Consider the following 23456-nt stretch of genomic DNA (forward strand, 5'->3'; position numbering starts at 1 on the left):
TCTGGCCGCTGGTTCCATATACTCACCACCCTCTGCTTGAAAAAGTTGCTCCTCAGGTCCGTTTTAAATCTTTCCTCTATCACCCTGAATCTATGCCCTCTAGTTTTGGACTCCCCTACCCTGGGGAAAAGACTTGCCATCCACCTTATCTATGCCTCTCTTAATTTTAAATATTTCTATAAGGTCGCCCCTCATTCTCCTACGTTCCAGGGAATAAAGACCTAAGGTGAAATTTGAGAAGCAAACTGCACTGCATTAAATAATTGTGGAGATTTCCAGAATATTTTTGTACGGGCCATGATAATTAAGATTTCCTGAACTGCCAAGTTAGACATAGCACAGTATTTTATCTTCTTGCAGTACCATTTTTTGTCACTAGATGTCACAATTACAGTATAGATTAATGCAAAATGCATTGTATCAGTTATTTTGCACCGGGGAGAGGAAAAGTGCCTTCAGAATTGTAATTTGTAACATTTTCCAGGCCTTTTGTGGAGACACGAGCAGCGGTGCATGGTTTGAACATGTACAGAGAGATTGGCTTTCAGAAGGACAGTCAGGGCGAGTTCAAAGCCAGTCAGAGCATTCACATGGACTGCTACAGGTACAAGATTTAAGGTCTTTATTTGTAATTAAAGCATAGTTAATGTTGGTATTGTAAGAAGGCTTTATTAGGGCAGCTATTGTCAACAGTTAATATCCACATAATAGAAAATATTTTTTTCCCCAGGATTTTTTGTTTGCAAGCTTTCTTCAACTCGCTTTAAGGTACTTATTCCTTCTGCATTGGCTTTCATTAAAGTTCTAGCCTGAGTTTGAAGACACTAATCTCTGATGATTTTTGTGAGCAGTGACTCAGTGTCATTCCATTACAATTTGAATTTTGATTTTCAGTGAACTGATCTGAACCTTTCACAGATCTTTGCAGTAGTGTTCAGAGAAGGAAGAGAGCACTCTGTTTATACATATAGACAGAAATTAAACAACCTCTGAAATAGAGTTGATTTCTGAAACAAGAACAAAATGCTGGAGACTCTCAACAGCTGCAGAGACAGGAAAAACAATGAATGACTGTATTTGCTTGAAATATGATATGGTAAACTGCAAAAAATGCCTATCAATAAGGGAGATGATCTCACTCATTAAAACATTAAACAATGTCCACAAGTGCAGTAAAAGGACCAATTCAAAAGAAATGGTCAAAGTTTCCATTACTGCAAGGATAGAATTTGAGAAAGCCCTAAACATTGGAATGCACAAGTGACTACATGTTGCAGTTCCCGGGGAAATGATATCCACACAACTATTCAAGGAACCAAGCCACAACCAAGCTAAAAGTAGGGATGGGAGCACAAGATGACTTAATGTGTCAAAAGACCTTCCTTGAAAACTGGAAGGAACATAAGTATGTAAAGAAAATGCCTTGAGACAAAGCAATGTCATACTGACAGAATATACAGTAGATAAAATTCCACATCTTGGAAGGACCCAACTTTCAGGAATACACAGAGAAAAGTTTACAACTTCTTCTATATCAAAGATGAAAGTATCTACCAAGCTGCTTGTGAAAAGTGATGAAGACGATATGGAGAATTGAAGACCATATGGTGATTTAAAAAGTGCCCATCAAAAAGAAAAAAAAGATCCTAAGCCAAATATAATCAGAGTATTTTGATGAAACTTTTGCTTTGAATCTTGCATATCATATCAACATTAACTACCCAAAATTAAATCAGTGATTTCCCACCACTACACAAAGTACCAGTTGAGTTGAAGAGAAGGTTTGGAAAAGAATGGAGAAATGGAGCATGAAGAGGTGATAGTCAAAGTCACTAAACCTACTGACAGGATAAGCTCCATTGTGTGGAGAGAAAAGCCTAATGGATAGTCGAAGAAATGCATAGATTCATTAACTCAAATCAGGTAAACTATCAATGCCCATCTTCAACTGTGGTCGAGATCTTGCCAACGCTGGCAAACATGAAGGGTTTCAGCAAATTTGATGGTTAGTGGAATTTGAAACTAGTGAAGAATCTTCAATGTTGACAATATTTAACATATCATTTAAATGATTTAAGAACCAATGTCCACTTGTTGGTCTTGGAGTAATCAAAGGCATGTTTCAGGAGATGAGACTTCTAGAGGATATTTGGGAGTAGATAATGTAGTAGATGGCATTCAAATCTAGAGGGGATGACAAAGCCCACAACTGTCATCTCCTCAAGACATTTGGAAAGAGCCAGGAGAGCCAAGTCTAGAAAAAAACATTGCAATGTAAATCATTGACAAGATGAAAGCATTATAAGACAAGAGTACTGAGTAGCTTTCTTTCAAATATGATAAGTGATTTATTTCAATAACAGACTTGGTGTGCCTGAGGCAAACTGAATATATTCCAACAGGAAAAATTGTCATTTTCCAGTTAGATGCCTCAAGGCCTGGGAGGAGCCCTTGTCCAAGCTAGCAAGCTGATAGGATTTGCATCTAAAGTATTCATGTTGCAGAAATAAAAGGTCATATATAGATGTGAGAATTTCCACGTAGGTCTAATAAACTACCGAAGCAAATGTGCAAACAATAAGGTGACAGCAAGACCGCAAAGATTAATCTTGAGGCTTGGAAGTTGGTATTTCACTCAAGTACAAACTAAGGAACAAAATTGATGCCAGTAGACGCACCTTCTTGCTTGCCACTGGAGATGACTTGGGTGTGCAGATCTCTTATCTCGTAAACATGACAATTAATGAAACTGAGTAAGGCTTGAAAAGATGAAATGAACACAAGTGGCAATTAGGTGTAAAATTGGTAAAATTAAATGGGTAAAATTGGTTTATTATTGTCACATGTACAGTGAAAAACTTGTCTTACATACTGCTCAAACAGATCAATTGTGCACACAGTGCATTGAGGTAGTACAAAGTAAAACAATAACAATGTAGAATAAAGTGTTACAGTTACAGAGAAAGTGCAGGTAGACAATAAGGTGCAAGGTCAAAATGAGGTAGATTGTGAGGTCAAGAGTCCATCTTATCTTACTAGGGAACTGTTCAATAGTCTTATAACAGTAGAATAGAAGCCATCCTTAATCCTGGTGGTACGTGCTTTCAGGCTTTTGTATCTTCTGCCCGATGGCAGAGGGGAGAAGAAAGGATGTCCAGGGTGGGTGGGATCTTTGATTATGCTGGCTGCTTTAACAAGGCAGCAAGAAGTATAGATGGAGACTGGTTTCCATGATGTGCTAAGCTGTGTCCACAATTCTCTGCAGTTTCTTGCGATCACTGGTAGAGCAGTTGCCGTACCAAGCCATGATGCATCTGGATAGGATGCTTTCTATGGTGCATCGATTAAAAAAAATTGGCGAGGGTTGACAGGGATGTACCAAATTTCTGTAGCCTTCTGAGGGAGTAGAGGCTGGTGAGCTTTCTTAGCTGTGGCGTCTACGTGGTTGGACCAGGACAGGCTGTTAGATATGTTCACTCCTAGGAACTTGAAGCTCTCAACCCTCTCGACCTTGGCACCATTGATGTAGACAGGAGCATATGCACCAACCCCCTTCCTTAAGTCAATGCCCAGGTCTTTTGTTTTGCTGCCATTGAGGGAAACGTTGTTGTCGTGACACCGTGTCACTAGGCTCGCCTTGTGGGGTACCAGTATTGAGAATAATCGTGGCGGAGGTGTTGCTGCCGATCCTTGCTGATTGTGGTCTGTTAGTCAGGAAGTCAAGAATCCAGTTGCAAAGGGAGCTATTGAGTCTCAGGTCTCGGAGTATGGAGATGAGTTTGCTTGGAATTATAGTATTGAAGGTGGAGCTGTATTCAATAAACAATAGTCTAATGTAGGTGCCTTTACTGTGCAGATGCTCCAGAGATCAGCGTAGGGCCAGGGAGACAGCGTCCGCCATAGACCTGTTTCAGCAATAGGCAAATTGCAGTAGGTTGAGGTTGTCTGGGAGGCTGGAGTTATTGCGTGCCATGACCAGCACTTCATGATGGTGGATGTCAGAGCTAGCAGCTGTTAGTCATTAAGGCACATTACCTTGTTTTTCTTGAATACTGGGATGATAGTGGTCTTCTTAAAGCAGATGGGAACCTCTGATTGAAGCAGGAAGAGGTTAAAAATGCCTGCAAATACCTCCGCCAGCTGATCTGCACAGGATCTAAGGATGCATTGTTGGTCAATTAAAGATGACTCCTCATTGGAAGATAATATTTGGTTGACTGGATCAAGAATCATATATCAAAAAAAAGGTAGAGGAAGAATTACTCTGGAACAAATATGAAGGCAACATGTGCATAGAGCTGAAAGTTTGATCAGCTGAAGAGTTAGCAATGTGCAGTGTATGCCAGAAGTATATAAATGCACACCCAAAAAAGACAATAGCTGCTGACAGACTACCTTAGCCATGGCATATTGTGGGAGCTAATTTGGTTGCACACTACCGTGAAGACTATCTTGCAGTTGTGGACTACTACAAATTACCTGGCATTAGAAAAATGAAAGACTTAAGAGCCACAATAAATGTCATAGCAGTTCATATCCTGTTTCCAGAACAAAGGATTACTAAGAACCTGGTATGTGAGAATGGAAGCCAACATGCACCTGTAGAATTTAATTTTCAGAAGAGTTTTGGTACCTCCTTATAACCTCCACCTTGCCCTCTCTTCAAGAGTACACAGTTTTGTCCAGCCAGTCGAAAGGACGATTGTCAAATGCAGAGAAAGGAAAATCCAAACCTTGCCTTATTGTCAGTCCATGTTACACCCTTTAAGACAATTGTGAGATCACCAGCTGAGCTGCTGAATGGCAGAAAGTATGACCACTTTGATAGCAAATTATATCCTCTTTTGAGACAAAGACATAGTAAAATAACTGAATGTTGTACATGCAAAGGGAAGGCAACATGATAACAGTCGCTCTAAATCATCATCTGTGTTTTAAAGAGGGCAAGCAGTTCACTTACAATTCCAGTTATAAAAACCCAGTACCCAGTTAAAGTAGTTGTTCAAGTTGGTATTTCAAGACTGTCTCCGTGAGATGGGCCAACAGATGAGGCAGAACAGAATCCATCTCTGGCTTGCACCTAAACCAATGAAACAATGTCATCGTCAATACCAACAATCAGCAGCAGCAACACTGAATTTAACCTCAAAACAACAGGAGTAGCAGTGCCACATCATCAACACAATGCACCAACTCCAGGTCCACAAGATTATGATGCAACACATTGATACCTGAGTGATGTACGAATGATGTATCAAAGTATATGACAAATAACAATCGAGTTGGATGATACACTCTTAAAAATGAATTTTTTCCCTGTTTTCTTAAAAATTAAAGAAAAAGGTATGTATTCTCAAGCATGAGTGGGGATCTATGTTAAAGGTGCTAGCATACAATTTGTTCTTGTTCTACAGCAGCACTCAACTATGTTATTGCGTGTAGAAAATACATTATCACTTCCTGGCATATGGCATGTGCTCTGGAAAAATAATTGCCATGCAAGCCCCAGATTTGAGTCTCAATTTGTAATTGAGGAGCACATCTGGGAACCAAAGACATAGGATTCTTCTTGGCAACTGCCTGAGGGCAAATCACACTCTCAAATTACACTAGTTTATATTTCTAATTTGAGAATGGGTACTGCTGCTCCTATGAGTGCTGTGAACAAATTTGCTTTTTTTTATTGCTTATCACTGCTTAACAATTGTTTCTGTTTCTATCTGGACTTGGGTAGGACTGAAATGTCATTATTATTTTGATTGCTCTTTTCATGTCAGATGGGTGAAACGAGACAGTTATCTTCCTGTGGGTAGTCAGAACTTGAAGGCTGCAGCCAAGGCCAAACTGGGATATGACCCTGTGGAGTTGGATCCTGAAGATATGTGTCGAATGGCCACTGAAGAACCACAGGTAATGATGACCGAGATGTACTACATGTGCATAACAGCTAACCTTTGATTATATTGTGGTTGCAAATGTCAGAACTCGATAGATGAAGCTTGAAGTGTTGGAAGAATTACTTGAAGTGTTTCATAAGTAACTATGCTGAGAACCAAAGCTGAGGTGGAAATGTTTGGTGAGATGAGATGCTTGGTGTTGAGGTATGTAGTACAATGTGATCTTAGTAGTGCCAGAGGTTTAGAAGCTCAAATAGAAGCATAGGAAATGTAACAGATGCACCTAATCCCTGACAAAGCAATGGGTCTGGGCTTTGATGTGGGGTTTTTGGAATAGATGTGATGGAATCTGAAGAGCTCCGGGAAATAAATTGTTCTTTGCAGAAAGGGGTTGGGAATGGGTATAATGTGTCTTTGAGTGTGGAAGTCAAGGTAAGGCAGAGATGAACCAGAGTAAAGTTGGAGAATATGAGTTGGAAGCAATCCAGTATAATAGGAAATTTAATTCAATTCTTTTAGTGGGAATTCAAAAGCAATACAACAGAATTATCAGTGTAACCCTTGAGATCAGCGATGATTCGCTTCTGCTCTATTCCTATGGGTTCTGATATGAAGATGCCTATGTAGTGCCCACAGAATGGTGCAGTTTGGGCAACAGGTGTTTGACAGGCTGGCTGTGTGGGTAGATGGTCTGCTTGTTCTGCCAATTATGCCAGGGTTATTTTGTTCCTGAGGTTATCAGTATCATTCCCAATGCACCTTCTCCATTTTGACCAGTAATGGGCCAGCGATTTTTCTCGAGTTAGTTAGCTGTCAATCTCTCTAGTGGAGGCTTTAAGAATGTCATTGAGTCATTTCCTCTGTTCACCTGGTTATCTTTTGTTGTGATGGAGCTCCAAATAGATGTCCATTTTGAGGGTTTGGTGTTGGACGTGAGAACAATATGGCCTGCCCTGCATAGTCAACTGAGTCCAATTAGGGCCTCCAAGCTGTGGATGTTATCTTGGGAGTGGGCGCTAACTGTGGCTTCTGGTAGATTTTGTGAAGACACTCACTTGTGTTCCAGGGCTGTGAGGTGCCTGCTGAAGGTTATCTAAGTCTCGGAAACATACAGGAGGGCCAGGATCGTTATTGCCAGGTTTGAGCTCTTGATCTTCAAGTGCTCTCTTCCCCATATGGCAAGCAGCTGTACTGGTGCATTAAATGCAACGATGAACATTATCAACAATGTCTGTCTTAATTGAGAGGTGCCTGCTGGAAATATAGAAAGTAGTCCACATTTTCTGGGGAGTAGTGTTGTACAGTGACAGCAATTTGGTATTGAGCATTTGTTTTGAAGATGTTTGGTATAAAGTGCATTCTGTCATATGCCTCAGTGAGTGAAATTGTCCGTGAAATTGTCGATGGCTTGTATTTCAGAGGTTTTCAATCTCTTCCCCATTGAGATGATATTTTACTTTCCCTGCCAAAATGAACAATTCCACATATTCCCATATTTTTCTCCATTTGCTAGATTTCTGCTCATTCACTAAACCTATCTGTATCCATTATTGAGCAAAAATCAAACTGCTGGAAGAACTGAATTCTGACTTTCTTTTTGCTCCAGATTTTAGTATCTGCAGTCTGATGTGTTTCCATATCCATTATTGTCCTTGAGTCGTTCTTGCAACTTATTTTCCAATTGATGTCATCAGCAAATTTAGCATACTTTCCATGCCATTATCCATCATTTGAATAAATTGCAAAAAACTTATGGCCTCTGCACCAATCCCTATGTCAGACCATTGGAGATTAGAAAGGCTCTCACTGGAACACATGAGGCTGAGGGGTGACCTTCTGGAGGATATGGGGGTCATAGATACAGTAGATAATCACAGTCTTTTTCCAAGGGTAAGGCAGTCTAAAGCTGGAGGACTTGGGTTTAAGGTGAGAGGGGAAATATTTAAAGGAGATCTAAGGGGCAAGTTTTTCACACAGAGGGTAGTAGGTATATGGGAACAAGCTTGCAGAGGAAGTGGTAGAAGCAGGTACAATCAGTGTATAAAAAGCATTTGACAGGTATATACAGTAGATAGGAAAGGATGAGAGAAACATGGGCCAAATGCACGAAAATGGGATTAGCATAGATGGGCATCTTGGTTGGCACAGACAAGTCAGATTGAAGGGCCTGCTTCAGTACTGTATGACTTCATGACTCTATGACCACTTATTGCATCTTGTGAACCAGAAAAAGATCAATTTTAAACTTACTTTCTGTTTCTTGCTCATTTGTCAGTCTCCGAGCTTCCCTAAAATTTTGCCTTTTATCCCATGAGTTATGATTTTCTGCAGTAATGTTCGATGTGGTACCTTACCAAATGCATTCTGCGAATCCATCAATTCCCCGTTATCCACAATACACATTACCCCTTCAAAGAGCTCTAATAAATTGGTCAAAAATGATTTCCCTTTCACAAAACCATGTTGACTTGCTTACATTGACATTTTCTGTGCATTGATCTAACATCTTTACAAATAGCTTCTAACATTTTCCCTCTGACAGATGTTGGGCTGTCCTACTCTCTGTCTGCCTCCCTTGTTGAATAAAGGAGTATATTTGCTATTTACCAATTTAATGGAATCTTCCTTGGACTCTTTAATGGAGTCTCCAAGGAACTTCCATTAACATTTGCTGATCTGAATGGAGTTAATTGTTTAAAAGGGGAAAAAAAGTGAGCCAATAGTAAAAGCAAACACTTACAATTTCAAAAAGGTAATGGAAGCCTTGAGGTAATGATGAATGTAGTCTTATGACTTCAAAATTTGCTTGCAACTTTACCAACACAAATATGCAATGAATTATTACTATACCTCTTTCAATTGCATGTAACTGTAATTGAAGAAAATAATCATTTTATAGCTTGATTTAAAATTGACAATTTTAGGAAGAAGATATATGGCCTATTAGCTGGAATATCAATAATTTTTACTTTCTGTTTCAGACATTAGCTACTTACTCAGTGTCTGATGCTGTGGCTACATATTACATGTACATGAAGTATGTACATCCCTTCATTTTTGCCTTGTGTACAATCATTCCCATGGAGCCTGATGAGGTAGGTGTATGAAATTTGGAGTTTTTTTTTAACTTGGTTCTAGATGTGACAGATGCTGGAAGAGTGTGAAGCTGTTCCACTTTTCTTGAGCTGCACCATTCTGACAGTGATTTTTGGTATGGGATTCCAGCAAGGATGAAATACAAACAACAGATTACTTTCATGGTGTGTTACTTGAAGGTGATGGTGTGTTACTCAAGGGGTTAAAAATAATCATCTCGGAAGAGAACAATGGTTAGTGTTTTCAGTTTGGATAACCTTTGGATGTTGCTACATACAAAAATGATTGTTAATGGCCCATGAAGTTCTCAAAGGATGCTAAGGAAATAAAGAGAAGATGCAACTTAATTAAAGGAGTAAATCTCAGAGAATTGATTGATCAATGTTTTGAGAAGCCACTGTTGGCAATTAAACAGCATTATAGACACAACAACAGACTGAAACTAGACCTTTGAGATGAGGAACAATATTGCAAAGTAAAATTCTCCAATTCTCATTATTCTTACTGGGGTGTTTCCCTGGGTTTGCTGGTACTCAAGATCTCAGCCTAATATATTAAAAACAGCAAGGCAATAGCCAGCTGGTTCTAGTGAGATGATAAAAATTGCTCCACTGTAAGACATCTCCCGTGGCATCAATAGTGGGCAGAAGAGCTAGTTCTTACCATCATAAGAGATAACTAAAGACCAAGGTCAAGATTGTGAGATATTTATGTTATTAGACTTGCACTTGGACTTGGTGAGACATGTGGGAAACCTGAAATGAGCAATCATTTCCATGCTTCTCTGCACCTGATTGGCTCAGTATGAATTAGTAAAATGCTACTTAATTGGTGGAATATGTAGGTGGTAATGGAACAACCAATGGTCTAACTGTAACAGGATTAAAGATGGGCAAAATGGGTTGAACTGGGACTGGAATATTGACACTTCGAAATCAAGGCAGGGATGAAGTTTGAAATAGTAGGTAAACATAAAATTGAATGATAGAGAGCAGATATGGAGGTAACATGAAATACTGTTTCCTCAGTTCCAAGTTTTGTTTTCAAGAAAGCTTGACTTTGTGTAATTTTAGAAGGACTTCAAAAGATACACCAGAACCCTGCTAAATACTATTTTATAGTGTTCTTGGTTATGGGGGGGGTGGGGGGCTCAAAGTAATTTTTTAAAGTATGAAGAACAAGGGAAGAAAAATTGTCAAGACTTGCCGGTTTGCCATCTATGAAGCAGATCAAACCTAGAGGGGAAAATGCCAAAAATGGGTCATAACCATTTACTCTTAAAGTATCAAAGTTGCATCATCCAATGTATTGCTGCAAAAAATTAAAATAACTTTATTAATAGATTGATATAATAGATATAAAAAGACCAAATTAACATCCCACCCAAATTCTAAAAGCATGCATTAAAACATCATAAATCCATAAAAACATTGCAAGTGTTGAGATGATGGCTGAAGAGGGTAAGCTTTCGGTTAAGCTAGTTGACCATTCAAAGAATTTTAAGGAATAAAGACAAGATAAGAGCCCCTAGTAAACCACAGTTAGTGTTGCTGGTTAACTCATTCAAAGAGCAGTTTGATGAACATGGAGCATTCTGTGAACATAGGGAGAGCCTGTGAATGGAAAATCAAGCACACGACCACTTGACTACAAGTCAGCTTATGATCACTGAGAAAGCCAGGAAACACAAAGATAAACAGATAACACAAAGGTAAACTTAAAGCACAGTAGGTGTGTGACAGTGTCCCAGGCCACCCACAGAACTTTGGTAGCCTCCCAATTTGCCTTGTTTTGCTTTGCTGAATGTTATTCTGATTTATGTATTTAAAATGATCAAGCAGTATGATTATGGTGGTACAGGAAACTGTTCTCCAGCATCGGAATTTGGGGGAAAATGGGGCATAATTCTTAAAATTGCAAATTGGATGCTTAGAAGGAAGTACTTTTTCATGCAAAGGTTAGTGAAAATCTAGCAGACTCCCAAAAAGTCATTAGATACCAGGGGAATTGAAGTTATTACAGTGACAGATTTTGTAATTTTATTTAATGGTGTCCGGGAGTAAAGCTGGTAACTGGATTTGAGCTCAACTGTGATTAATGAATGGTTGGTACGAGAGGTGCACGGCATTTAGCCTAGGTTTGGTGTGGATGTTATTTGGTCTTCCAGTGCATAATTCCACCACAAGATGGCACAAGGTTTTGTAATGTTAGTAAAGTAGCTTGTGCACTTTAAAATGGGATTTAGTCAAATTGTTTAATTACATGAAGCAATCTGCTTGCATTTTTCCATAGTAAAATTTCATACATTTTGAGATGTAATTAATTGCATTTCTTCTCCTGGTAATAAGTTCTTCTTTATGTCTCAGGTGTTAAGAAAGGGGTCCGGCACACTTTGTGAGGCCCTCCTGATGGTCCAGGCTTTTCACGCCAATATCATCTTCCCAAACAAGCAGGAACAGATCTTTAATAAGCTGACAAATGATGGCCATGTGCTTGACTCAGAGACCTACGTAGGAGGACATGTTGAAGCTTTGGAATCGGGAGTTTTTCGCAGTGACATACCATGCCGATTTAAAATGGTGTGTATTGAGCATTAATGTTGCTATTGTTGCTCTGGCCACACACACCCAAAATTATGGGGTTTATCTGAAATCTCTGAAGTTTTGTCTATTGCAGAAGAGTGGGGTGAACTGTTGCATGTATGTTATACCTCTATCGTCAGCTGTAGTAAAACGTACATGAAGCTGTGATCCAATTCATTAAGCAGGGCTGGGTAGAAGTGGGTTCTTCACAACTCCTGTTTATGCTGCATTGTTCCGTGAGGATCTTGGAATTGCTAAATGTTACAGGACCAACTGGCCGGTCCACTTGCTGTCCATGCCATCAGTTTTGATCCCACTTTCCTTTTCATTCTTCGAGCTCATTAATATTCACTCAAGTAAATATTTAGTTTTTCAATGATTGCACTTTATGGTGTCCCCTTAAACCCTCACTTGCACATTGGAGCTATGTAAATTGCAATTAGTACTGTCAAACAATTGATAGATTGAAATTAATTTTAGCATGAGATTAAGAAATGTTTAATTTAAAAGTTAATCTGTTTTCACAGCACTTTTAAACAACATTAGAATATTTTGATTTTTTTTTAAATGATTTTACGGCATGGGTGGCCCCTGACAAGTTGCAGGGCTTTGCCAGTAGGTTCAAGGCAGTTATGCACAATGTTCCATTTGTAATAAGTTCTAATTTATTTTTGCAAATCTACCATCCTTAAATTCTACCAGCTGCTTAAAGTTGGTGGGATGGGGTGGGACCGGATACTCTTACTGCTTGGCTGGTGTTAGTGTATCCCAGGAGTGCCTTGCTGCTGCCTTTGCAGCACCTGCTGTTTCTTCCTTTACCATGTGCTTTTCCCAGTTTACTTTTCCTACTCATGAGGCACTGGGGCTTAAAGAGAGGTGGTATCACTAGACAAGGTTGTTACTGATTTATCTCCAAGTGGGAGCAGTTCTACTGACTGTGTCAAGTGCACCACTGCAACCCTGGATAAAGCACAAAACTTCTGGGTGTTGTAGGTCAAATTGGAGCTGGATTCCAAAATCAAGCACTGAAGAATAAATAAGATATTTATTTATTAATCAGTCACATGCACATCAAAACACACAGTGAAATCCGTCTTTTTGCATTGCTAAGAATGTGCTGGGGGCAGCCCGCAAGTGTTGCCACTTTTCTGGCACCAACATAGGATGCCCATAGCTCCTAACCTGTACGTCTTTGGAATGTGGGAGGAAACTAAAGCACCCGGAGGAAACCCACGCAGACATGGGGAGAATGTACAAACTCCTTACAGGCAGCAGTGGGAATTGAACCCAGGTCGCTGGTGCTATAATAGTGTTACGCTAACCGCTATGCTACCGTGCACCCTGTGTAAAGCTGAAGGGAGGTATTTTTTCCAAGGCACATCTGGGGGATTCTTCAAGACAAATGCCCCCTGACACTTGGGCTTACAGAAGTGTATGAGTAACATGAGTATTTAGCTAGTTAATAGTGCATAATTAAATATATTTATTTTGACGGTCCTCAGCAGGATTTCTCTTGATAGGCAAACTGGTCTTACACGTGTCTCATTCTTGAAAATATGGCCTCTAGCTGCATTGACTTCCTTACTAGAGCATGAACATTAGGTTCAGCTTAAATCAAACTTGTGGCTTGTTTAGTGCTCCAGGATTCAATTAAATTCCAAACTGTCAGTTTAATACATAATTTTTCAGCACCCAATTATTTTTATATCAGTGAACAGCAATCATGAGCGAGGGGGTTGTTTGGGGCCCAATTACTGATCAGAGGTCATAATTCTGAATGACATCAAAGTAAAATCAGAAGAGAGACCTATATCCTTTCCAACCCAGCTGCCACCTCTGAGAATCTTGCCTGTATAATGGTGGTTGAGTCAGGAGGTTTTTGAATAGGACTGCTACTTCCTATCTTAGCCATGGATGGAAACTAATTGGTCTCTTTTTAACATGTTCTCTATCAGTTTTATATGTAACTCATGAATAAGAAAAGCAGAACTAATTTGGAATTTAAGTATAAACATAATAGGAATTATAAGACTATTGGAATTGTTGTTTACATTGTGATTTTTCACTGACTTGCCTTTCAGAACCCAGCGGCGTTTGACTTCTTGCTGCAGAGAGTGGAGCACACGATGCAACATGCCATTGAGGAGGAGGAGAAGCTCCCAATGGAGCAGGTTACTAATTTCCAAGAGGTAAATGGTACAATTGTGTATATATTATAGTTACAGTGGGAAGAATTGAGGAATATTTCAACTTCAACTTCCTTTTGAGTTCAACTTCCACACAAGCCTACAGTGCAGGATCTTGTGAAAAGCCATGCAAAAGTCCATGTAAACCAGGTCTACCACCCTGCATTCATCAATCTTCTTAGTTACTCCTCAATCAGAATTGTGAGACAGGGTTTCTCCTACACAAAACCACATTGACTCCTCATCAGTTCCTGCCTTTTGAAGTGAACATAAATCCTGTCCATTAGAATTTTTCCAATAATTTCCCTACCATTGACGTAAGGCTCACTGGTGAGTAGTTTTGTGGCTTATCCCTACTGCCCTTCACAAATTTGTGAACAACATTATCTATCCTTCAGTCTTGTACCTCACCCATGGCTAACGAAGATGCAGAAATCTCCGCTAGAGCTCCAGCAATCTCCTCATTTGCTTCCCACAGCATCCTGGGATATATCCCAGCATGATCCAGGACATAGATGTACCCCTCCTCTAACTCTCCAACCTTCACGTCCTTCTCCCTGGTGAATACTGATGGGGTAATATTCAGTTAGGATCCCGCTCATGTACCCTGGCTCCAAACAGATTTCTGTTTTGGTCCCTGACCGAGGTACCCTCTTGCTTCTAATATACTTACAAAAGGTTTTGGGATTCTCTTTATGTCCTCTTTTTGCCCTCCTCATTTCCTTCTAGAGTTCTCCTCAACATCCCCTTTAAACCTCAGTGGACTTACACGTGCCATATGCTTCCTTGTTATTTCTGGTCAAACCTTTAAATTTCTTTGTTAACCAATCTTCCCTAATTTTACCTTTGCAAAGAGGTGCTGACTCTGAGCTCATACTCTTTGCCTTTTAAACACCTCCCATTCATTGGATTTTGTTTTTCCCTCTAGCGGCTGCTCCCAAGCTGCTTTCACCATGTCCTGCCTTGTACTGTTAAAATCAGCCCTCCCCCAATTTAAGGCATAACTCTAGGACTAACCTTACGATTTTCCATGACTACTTTGAAGCTTACTGAATTGTGGTTGTTGTTTCCAAAGGGTTCCTTCCCAGGGACTTTCACCAATTGCCTACCCTTGTTCATTGGCTTAAGGTTGAGTATAGCCCCTTTCCTAGGAGGACTCTGTACATATTGCTTTAAAAATCCTTCTTGAATACATTTTACAAATTCCAACCCCATCTAAGCCCCTTACACTAAGGCAATCTCAGTCAATATTGGGGAAGTTAAAATCCCTCATTACTACATCCCTATTGTTTTTGCGCCCTGCCGCAGTTTGAATATATATCTGTTCTTCTCATTCCCACTGACCATTGGAAGGTCTATAGTATAACCCCATCAAAGTGATCACCTCTTTCTTATCTGTAAGTTCTACCCATATAACCTCATTGGCCAATCCCTCCAGGATATCCTCCCTGAGTATTGCCATTATGCTTTCCCTGATAATCAGTGCCAACACCCCCTCCTCTTTTGTAAATCCCCGCCCCATCAAGTTTGAAACTTCTATGCCCTGGAACATTGAGCTGCCAGTCCTGCCCTTCCCTCAGCCACATTTCTGTGATTGCAGCGATATCGTAATCCCATGTGCTGATCCATGCTCTCAGGTCAACCATCTTACTTTTGAGGCTCCTTGCATTGAAATAAATGCAGTTAAGCCTACCAGCCCTCTCATGCTTCCCCTCCTGTCTCTGTCTACTCTGCCCACAGCACTTTCCTGTTCTATTTTACTTCCCTTTTCTATTTCCTGTTTTGTTTCTATAGGTGGTTCTGAAGAGGAAAAAAGACAAACCACATCATTGTCAACATTACCAAGTAACTTGTGGTCAATTTCAGTTTTGTTCATTTTCTTCACTATAGGTGTGCGATGAGATTAAAAAGAAACTGAACTGTTTGAAAGAAGTTCCCAATAGGATTGAATGTCCTCTGATTTACCATTTGGATGTTGGAGCGATGTATCCTAACATCATTCTGACCAACCGCTTACAGGTACTGAGATGGTTGATGTAACATTAGCTTCTACGTTCAATCATGGGAAGAATGAAGGGTCCTGTCTTCCTATGAACTAAATTATCAAATCAATCTTTAGAGTTTCTCATCTGGCTACTAATTGTTTTTGCCTAACCGATACTCCACAATGCTACTGATGACTCCTACCTATTGCATCATATAGATAATAATTTCAACCAATGAATACCTCAACTTTTCTGACTTCTAATCCACAACCTCATAGCTAACTTTCAGAATATAATAAAGCTAAACCCTAAACTCTGCAGAGCTCCTCGTCTGGTTACCAATAGATTTTTTTTCTAAACCTATGACCATATTGCTGTACAAGTCAAAATGATACATAATATCATAATTTTAATCGATTGCTTAATGCGTTTCTTGCATTGATCTCAGGGTTTCCATTCAGTGCGTAGCATTAAGACAAGCCTATTGGCCCAAGTGATCCAAGCTGCAGTATGTGCCCTCTGGAAATCACCTCCAACTTCCCACCCACCCCCAGCCGTATACATATACCTTTTCTGTCTGTCTTTTTACCCCCTGGAGTGCTTATTTAGCTTTCAATTAAATCCACCATTGTTATTTGCCTTAACTACTACCCAGCTAGTCCCTGCAGTTGTATGTTCCACATTTTTGCCATCACTGAGATGAGGCTGTCATTCTTGAATTCCTTTTGAGATATGTTATTGACTATTATTCTCCTGGAACATCACACCAACTTAGTTACCTGCTCCCTGTCTTACAGATTTGTAACCAGGTGCCTGGTAACATAGTAACATAGTACCCATCTTCACCCAAGTGATACTTTATCAGGTTTATTGAGTCAAGTGGCCTTGTCTGTTGTCCCAGTAAATGAGCTTTGCTGATGTTACTGGGAACACTTGATGTGGCAAATTAGAGTCAAAATGAAGATAGGGGGGAAATTATGGCTATCGTTTAATACAAGTAAATAACAAAAAAAATTGATTTTTTTTAAAATGTATGTCAATGGCACAACACCTGAAAGATATTGATTCATAAGAAACTGCAGATGTTGGAATCTGCACTGACAAACAGTCTGCTGGAGGAACTCAGCAGGTCGAGCAGCAGCTGGCGGGGGGGGGGGGGGGGGTGGAGGGGGGAGAATTGTTGACGTTTCAGGTTGAAACCTTCCATCAGGACTGAGTGTGGAGAGGGAAGATGGACAGGGGCTAGTAGTGATTGATAGACCAAGGAGGGGTCTACCCCTGAAGGATGATGGGCAGATAGAGAGATTGCCTGAAAGATATTGCCCTGGTCCAATAACCTCTGTCTCATAATCCCCTTCAGCAGCTTGCAGTGGATGAATTTTAAACACTATTCCTTATGAGCAATTCCCAAGAAGTTTTGAACTTTGCCTTCACATGATTCATTTGACACACAACGTCTGCACCCACTCCTGCTCAGCTAATTTATAAAATAGCTCAGTAATACAATACACTGAGATCAGCCATCATTGGCCAGAGGATAAGCCCTATCTACTTTTGGTCAGCAACAAGAAAACAAAATGGGGAAAGCTAGTTGCATCAATAGTGGCAGTAATGGTTCAGCAGTAAGATGTTGTTAGGACCCATCCATACTGGTTCTGCACTCCTTGCTGGCTTTAAACAGGTTTTAAAAAAAACTTGAGCCCTCATAGTGAGGGTCTCGACCTCGTGTTGTAAAGTGTTGTAACTGAAACTGATGTAATCTCCTGATTTTTTTTTTCCATTATTTGATTGCCCAATAAAAGGTAACCTTTCAGCTGTATTATCCCTCACCTTGGGGGAAAAAAATCAGATAAAAAGTCTATTTTTCTAAATGTTGGCTTAAACCAAATTAAGTTCTTCACCGACCTGAGGACCAACCAACTTCATGTTGATATTTTGGGTAAAACCAAATGGTTTCTAATTACTTAAAATTTGGAGGCCCAAGTGAGCTGTATGCTATTTTCTGATTATCCATTCATGTTTGCATGCACAGGGATTTGCATCCAGTGCTAACTTTGCAGCATATGTGGTTTGCTTGTTTTAATTGTATTTGGCAATCAACTAAGACTGGTAAAATTTCAATTTGTGTCCGTCGGTAATTGTCTCACTATCGGGCATTTTTTTTATTACAGCCATCTGCCATGGTGGATGAGGCTACCTGTGCAGCCTGTGATTTCAACAAACCTGGTGCAAACTGCCAGCGCAAGATGACATGGACTTGGAGAGGAGAATTCAGTGAGTATATCTGTACATATGGAATTGAGTAAGCAATACACAGCCTATCCCTTTCATTCCTTCTGTGTCCTATAATAATTTGGATTAGTTTTCCATTTTGTCATTTTCTGCAGATCATGCTGTTTATTTGCTGCAAGATTTTGGAGGTGAGAGTGGCACAGCCACAGCCTATCCAGAGCTCCGGTGCTGTTTGTGTGGAGTTTGCAAATTCTCCCTGTGACCAGATGGTGTTGCTCCAATTTCGTCCCACATCCCAAAGATGTGTGGATTGGTAGGTTCATTGGCTACTGTAAATTGCCCCTAGTGTTTAAGTAAGTGGTAGAATCTGAGGGGAGTTATGGGAATTTGGGGAGATTAAGTCACAGGGAAAATCAATGGGGAAATAAGATTGCTGTGAGCCAGCAGAGACTTGATGGGCTGAAGTGGCCTCCAACTACATCAAAAGGAAATATGGAGATGAGTCTGTCAACATTGCAGGAATTGAGCATTTTATTGTGAAAGGGTGAAAACAGTTTTTAAGATGAAAACAAATAAAACTACAGATACTGGAATCTGAAACAAAAACAGAAATGCTGGAAGAACTCAGCCAGTCAAGCAGCATCTGTGGAAAGAGAAAATGGTCAATGTTTTAGGTCTTTTTAAAATAATGTCATTACTTATTGGAGCTTAATTATAGGTTGTTTAAGTAATGAATACCTTCTGGGTATGTTACTATATTTCAACGATAATCAGTGTTAACACTGTGTCTTTGGTCTGATAATCCGTTCAAGCTATGTTGAACAGGTATTTAGAAAGATATTAAGCATGTAATTATGTTGGGCTGCAGACAAGCCTTCAGTTTATGTTGTTGCTGAAGGTGTGATTTAACATAATAGCTATATGATGCATCACGCTCTTGAAAATGATTGTTACCAAAGCTGAATTGTTCTTTGTCACAAATTTTATTGGGATTCTTGCCAACTTGTGCTGTCCCAGCAAGGTTTTTCTGCACATGGAGAACATTGCCACATTCCTCTCCTGATTTCACCTCAAATCTGATTTCACCTCAAATCTAAATCAAGACCTTTTAAGTACAACAAATAGATTTACTGGGTATTCTTGACTGCTTTGGTTAGTAGTTGACACAAGTAAGTTGTGGGAATCTTTAGAGATTTATACAGAAAGATTTTTTGAAACAAAGAACTGCAGATGCTGGAATCCAGATGAAAATAACAACAAGATGCTGGAGGAACTCAGCAGGTCAGGCAGCATCCTTGGAGAAAAACAGATGGTTAGTGTTTGGGGTCAGGACCCTTCTTCAGGACTCAAACACTGACCATCTGTTTTTCTCTACGGATGCTACCTGGCCTGCTGATTTCCTCCAGGATCTTGAAGATTTTTTAAAAAATTGTTCCAAAATGTATTTCTGTACTTCAAGAAGCATCTTGATGAAGAATGGTTAATCTGCTGACTGAAACATGTTTATCCCAGAGAAACAAGCAGTGATTAGTTATTTGGTGTTTAGTGGAAAGATGGGGTAAAACCAGACTTAAATTGAAAGAGGCTTTTTTTTAAATGAGTAGGCTGTGAGAGCTTTTGGTAAATTAGTTTATTATTGTCACATGTACTGAGGTACAGTGGAAGAACTTGTCTTGCAAACCTTTCATTCAGATCAATTCATTACACAGTGCATTGAGGTAGTACAAGGTAAAACAATAATAGGATACACAACAAAGTGTAACAGCTGCAGAGAAAGTGCAGTGCAGGTAGATAATAAAGTGCAAGGTCATAACGAGGTAGATTGTGAGGTCAAGAGTCCATCTTATTGTACTAGGGAGCCGTTCAATAGTCTTATAACAGCGGGATAGAAGCTGCCCTTGAGCCTGGTGGTAAGTGCTTTCAGGCTTTTGTATCTTCTGCCCGATGGGAGGGGGAGAAGAGAGAATGTCGGGGGGGTGGGTGGAGTCTGATTACGCTGGCTGCTTTACTGAGGCAGCAAGAAGTGTAGACAGAGTCCATGGAGGGGAGGCTGGTTTCTGTGATGTGCTAGCGGTGTCCACAACTCTCTGCAGTTTCTTCTGGTCATGGGCAGAGCAGTTGCTATACTAAGCTGCGATGCATCCGGAGAGAATGCTTTCTTTGGTGCATTGATAAAAATTGGTGAGGATCAAAGGAGACGTGCCAAATTTCTTTAGCCTCTTGAAGTAGAGGCGCTGGTGAGCTTTCTTGGCCATGGCATCCACGTGGTGGGACCAGGACAGGCTGGAGATGGAGTTAGAGCAGAATCTGGCCACGCAGTTGTGAGTGTATAGGGAGTAGAGTAGAGGGCTGAGGATGCAGCCTTGTGGGGCACCAGTGTTGAAAATAATTGTGCCGGGGGTGTTGCTGCCTATCCTTACTGATTGCAGTCTGTTGGTCAGGAAGTTAAGGATCCAGTTGCGAAGGGAGGTGTTGAGTCTCAGGTCTCGGAGTTTGGAGATGAGTTTGCTTGGAATTATAGTATTGAAGGTGGAGCTGTAGTCAATAAACACTAGTCTAACATGGGTGTCTTTACTGTACAGATGCTCCAGAGATAAGTGTAGGACCATGGAACTGCAAGAAGTTCCATCTTTACAGCAGGAAATCTCAAGGTCAGATAGCTGGATAGGCAAATAAAAGACAAATACTGTGATCCACTGATTATTATGAAGCATGGCATGCACTGTTTTCTATTGTTATGCAAAGATAAGTTGTGCTGGTTGAATTAAGTGAAACAATACAGCCTTAGTAATTAACATAAAGCCATGATTTAAAAGTTTGCTTGGCATGCCTTCAGAAAGATCAAAAAAGCATTTTTGTTAAAGTCCAGATGAGAAAAGGTCTTTACTGCATTATGTTTGTGTAACCAGATGCCAAATGTTGTGGATCAATTCCTGTGAAGTGAAGCTGCAAACCTCGATTGCAGAATGACTGGGTTCTTTTCTACAACGGGCTGCAGCTTCCAAGGTCCCAGAAAATGGAGTGGAAGTTACTAAAAACATTTTTTTTCTTTTGACTAAGTTCAGTGCAAACAAACTTTTTTTCAGATATAAACATCATCTTCCATGATTAGCCTTTCCATTGATGAGCTGCACACCCTTCAAGTCCTGCTTGTTTTTAGTAAGACACTGCTATAAAACTTGACTATCTTTCTGTAAAGAAGAATGAAATTGGGGTAGTGTCACAAAATGCTCCCCTCACGCTGTGGATGATCATCCTCTTGCATGGATAAGATTTGAACAAAGTTGATAGAGGATCAGATGTCACAGGGTAATGCCAGCCGCCCCGAGTGGAGCCAGCAGTGTTCTGCCATTCCTAGTCCAGAGTATGATGGAGGTGCAGTGGTTAAATGACAGGACTAATCTGGAGACCTGAACTAACAGTCCAGGTCATGACTTTGAATCTCATCAGTGTCGATGACTCCTAACTACCCTCTGAAATGACCAAGCAAGTCATTCAGTTATATTATCAGAAGCAGTATTTAAAATGGAACAAGGATATCATTGGATGGACCAACCGATGTCAACCGAGGCACTGAATTCAAATGTGTTCAACTTGCCCCCAGACCTTTTGACTTTGCAGAGTCCTCACAGACATCTAGAGGGCCGTTGTCTTAATTGGGGTAGCAGCACCTTGGTGAAAAATGCCAGTTGCTGCCATCACAATCCATGGGTACATCCTGTCCCATTGGCAGGATAGACCCACCAGAGATGGTGGTACATGGGTAGGAGAGAATAGCTGTGGTGGCATCAATGTTACGTCTTGTGACACAAGATCAAACAAGGGCAAGAAAACCTCCCACATCCTGTGCTTGCTCAACTAATGAAATAGTGCTCATCCATGTTGAACAATACTTGAAGACACCCTGAAAGTAGCAGGAGCACGTAAGGTACTCTGAGTGGGTGACTTCAATGCAGTGTGAGAACCAACACAAGGGATGACTCTACTTACCATCAATCTCATTAATCTACCTAAGGGAGATGGACCTCCACATTGTCCTGCTGAGACTCATCTTCGCATGGAGGGTACCTACTATCATGCTGTGTGGCACTGCCATCTTGCTAAATAAGATTGAATTGGAACAGATCTGATGGCTCAAAACTGGGCATCCATGAGTTGCTCTGAACTATATAATTTACCACAACCTGTCTGGCAAATCCTTCACCCTACAACTAGATATCAACTGAAATTCGTCAAGCTACTTAAAATGGCATACAAAATTTTGCATTTTGTCTTTGCAGTGCCTGCCTCGCGCAGTGAGTACCACCGTATTCAACAGCAGCTTGAATCTGAGAAGTTTCCTCCTGTTTCCCCAAATGACCAGCCACAAGCTTTTCATGAACTGTCCCGTGAAGAACAGGCAAAGTATGAAAAAAAGAGACTGGCAGGTAAAATGTATTTATTTTCTATTATTATTTATATTTGTCCGTGTTTGGATATTTTCAGTTTAGAATGTTTTCATTTTCTTGTATCCCAAGCAAATGCAAAAACACAAATACGTATATAGGAGAATGTACAGCCACTTTAAGATAAGATATCTTTATTAATCTCGTTCATCGAAACTCACAGTGAAATGCATCTTTTGTGTAGCGTGTTCTGGGGGCAGCCCACAAGTGTCGTCACACTTCCAGCGCCAACATAGCATGCCCACAACTTCCTAACCCGTACATCTTTGGAATGTGGGAGGAAACCAGAGCACCCAGAGGAAACCCACGTAGACATGGGGAGGATGTAGAAACTCCTTACAGTCAGTAGTTGGAATTGAACCTGGGTTGCTGGCGCTGTAATAGCGTTACACTAACCGCTACGCTACTGTGCCTCCCCTGCTGCGCTACTGTGACTGCACTTTGGCCTGGTTGCTGAAGGTTGTACAGCAGCATGGCATATTGTAGTATCCAAAGCTTCTCCAGTCAAAATCAATCAAGCTGGTGAACTCAGTAGTTCAAATATTTTCAACTTCTCACTAATATTTGCTCAATTTCTGTAACTTGTATTACAGTTTGATATTTGATGCACCTCTGTCTGTATATTTCAGACTATTGTCGCAAAGCTTACAAGAAAATTCATGTCACTAGAACAGAGGAACGAGTAACTACGATTTGCCAGCGTGAAAATTCCTTTTATGTAGATACAGTGCGAGCTTTCCGTGACAGGCGGTATGAATTTAAAGGTTCACATAAGGCAAGGATCTGTTTTCTTTTACTTTCTTCTTTTGTTGTTGCACTGTGCTCAATCACTCTTTATTGACATATGGTAAAGAAATTCTTTTATGAATATTTGGTATTATTTTGGAACATCCACAATCAATTTCACCTTTTTCCAGTTTCCTTTTATTACTTTGCCTCTATAGCAGTCAGTTAACTACATGTGCTCTTGTTCTTGGATTTTCTCTGTTCTTTCTTGGCTAATTTTTCCTCATTTTTGATCTCAAGAGAAAGT

At 40.2% G+C, this 23456-nt stretch overlaps 1 protein-coding gene across 1 annotated transcript in view; it reads left to right on the plus strand.

Annotated features, from left to right (window-relative positions):
• pole (polymerase (DNA directed), epsilon) overlaps positions 1 to 23456 on the plus strand; it is a 97422-nt gene that overhangs the window by 12221 nt on the left and 61745 nt on the right. The window contains 9 exon segments of the mRNA XM_052031854.1: positions 485 to 604; positions 5778 to 5910; positions 8879 to 8992; positions 11360 to 11572; positions 13657 to 13764; positions 15652 to 15780; positions 17918 to 18020; positions 22259 to 22405; positions 23053 to 23198. Coding sequence (XP_051887814.1) covers positions 485 to 604; positions 5778 to 5910; positions 8879 to 8992; positions 11360 to 11572; positions 13657 to 13764; positions 15652 to 15780; positions 17918 to 18020; positions 22259 to 22405; positions 23053 to 23198 — 1213 coding nt within the window.

Source organism: Pristis pectinata, chromosome 17 (assembly GCF_009764475.1).
Source record: "Pristis pectinata isolate sPriPec2 chromosome 17, sPriPec2.1.pri, whole genome shotgun sequence".
Lineage (NCBI taxonomy): Eukaryota > Metazoa > Chordata > Chondrichthyes > Rhinopristiformes > Pristidae > Pristis > Pristis pectinata.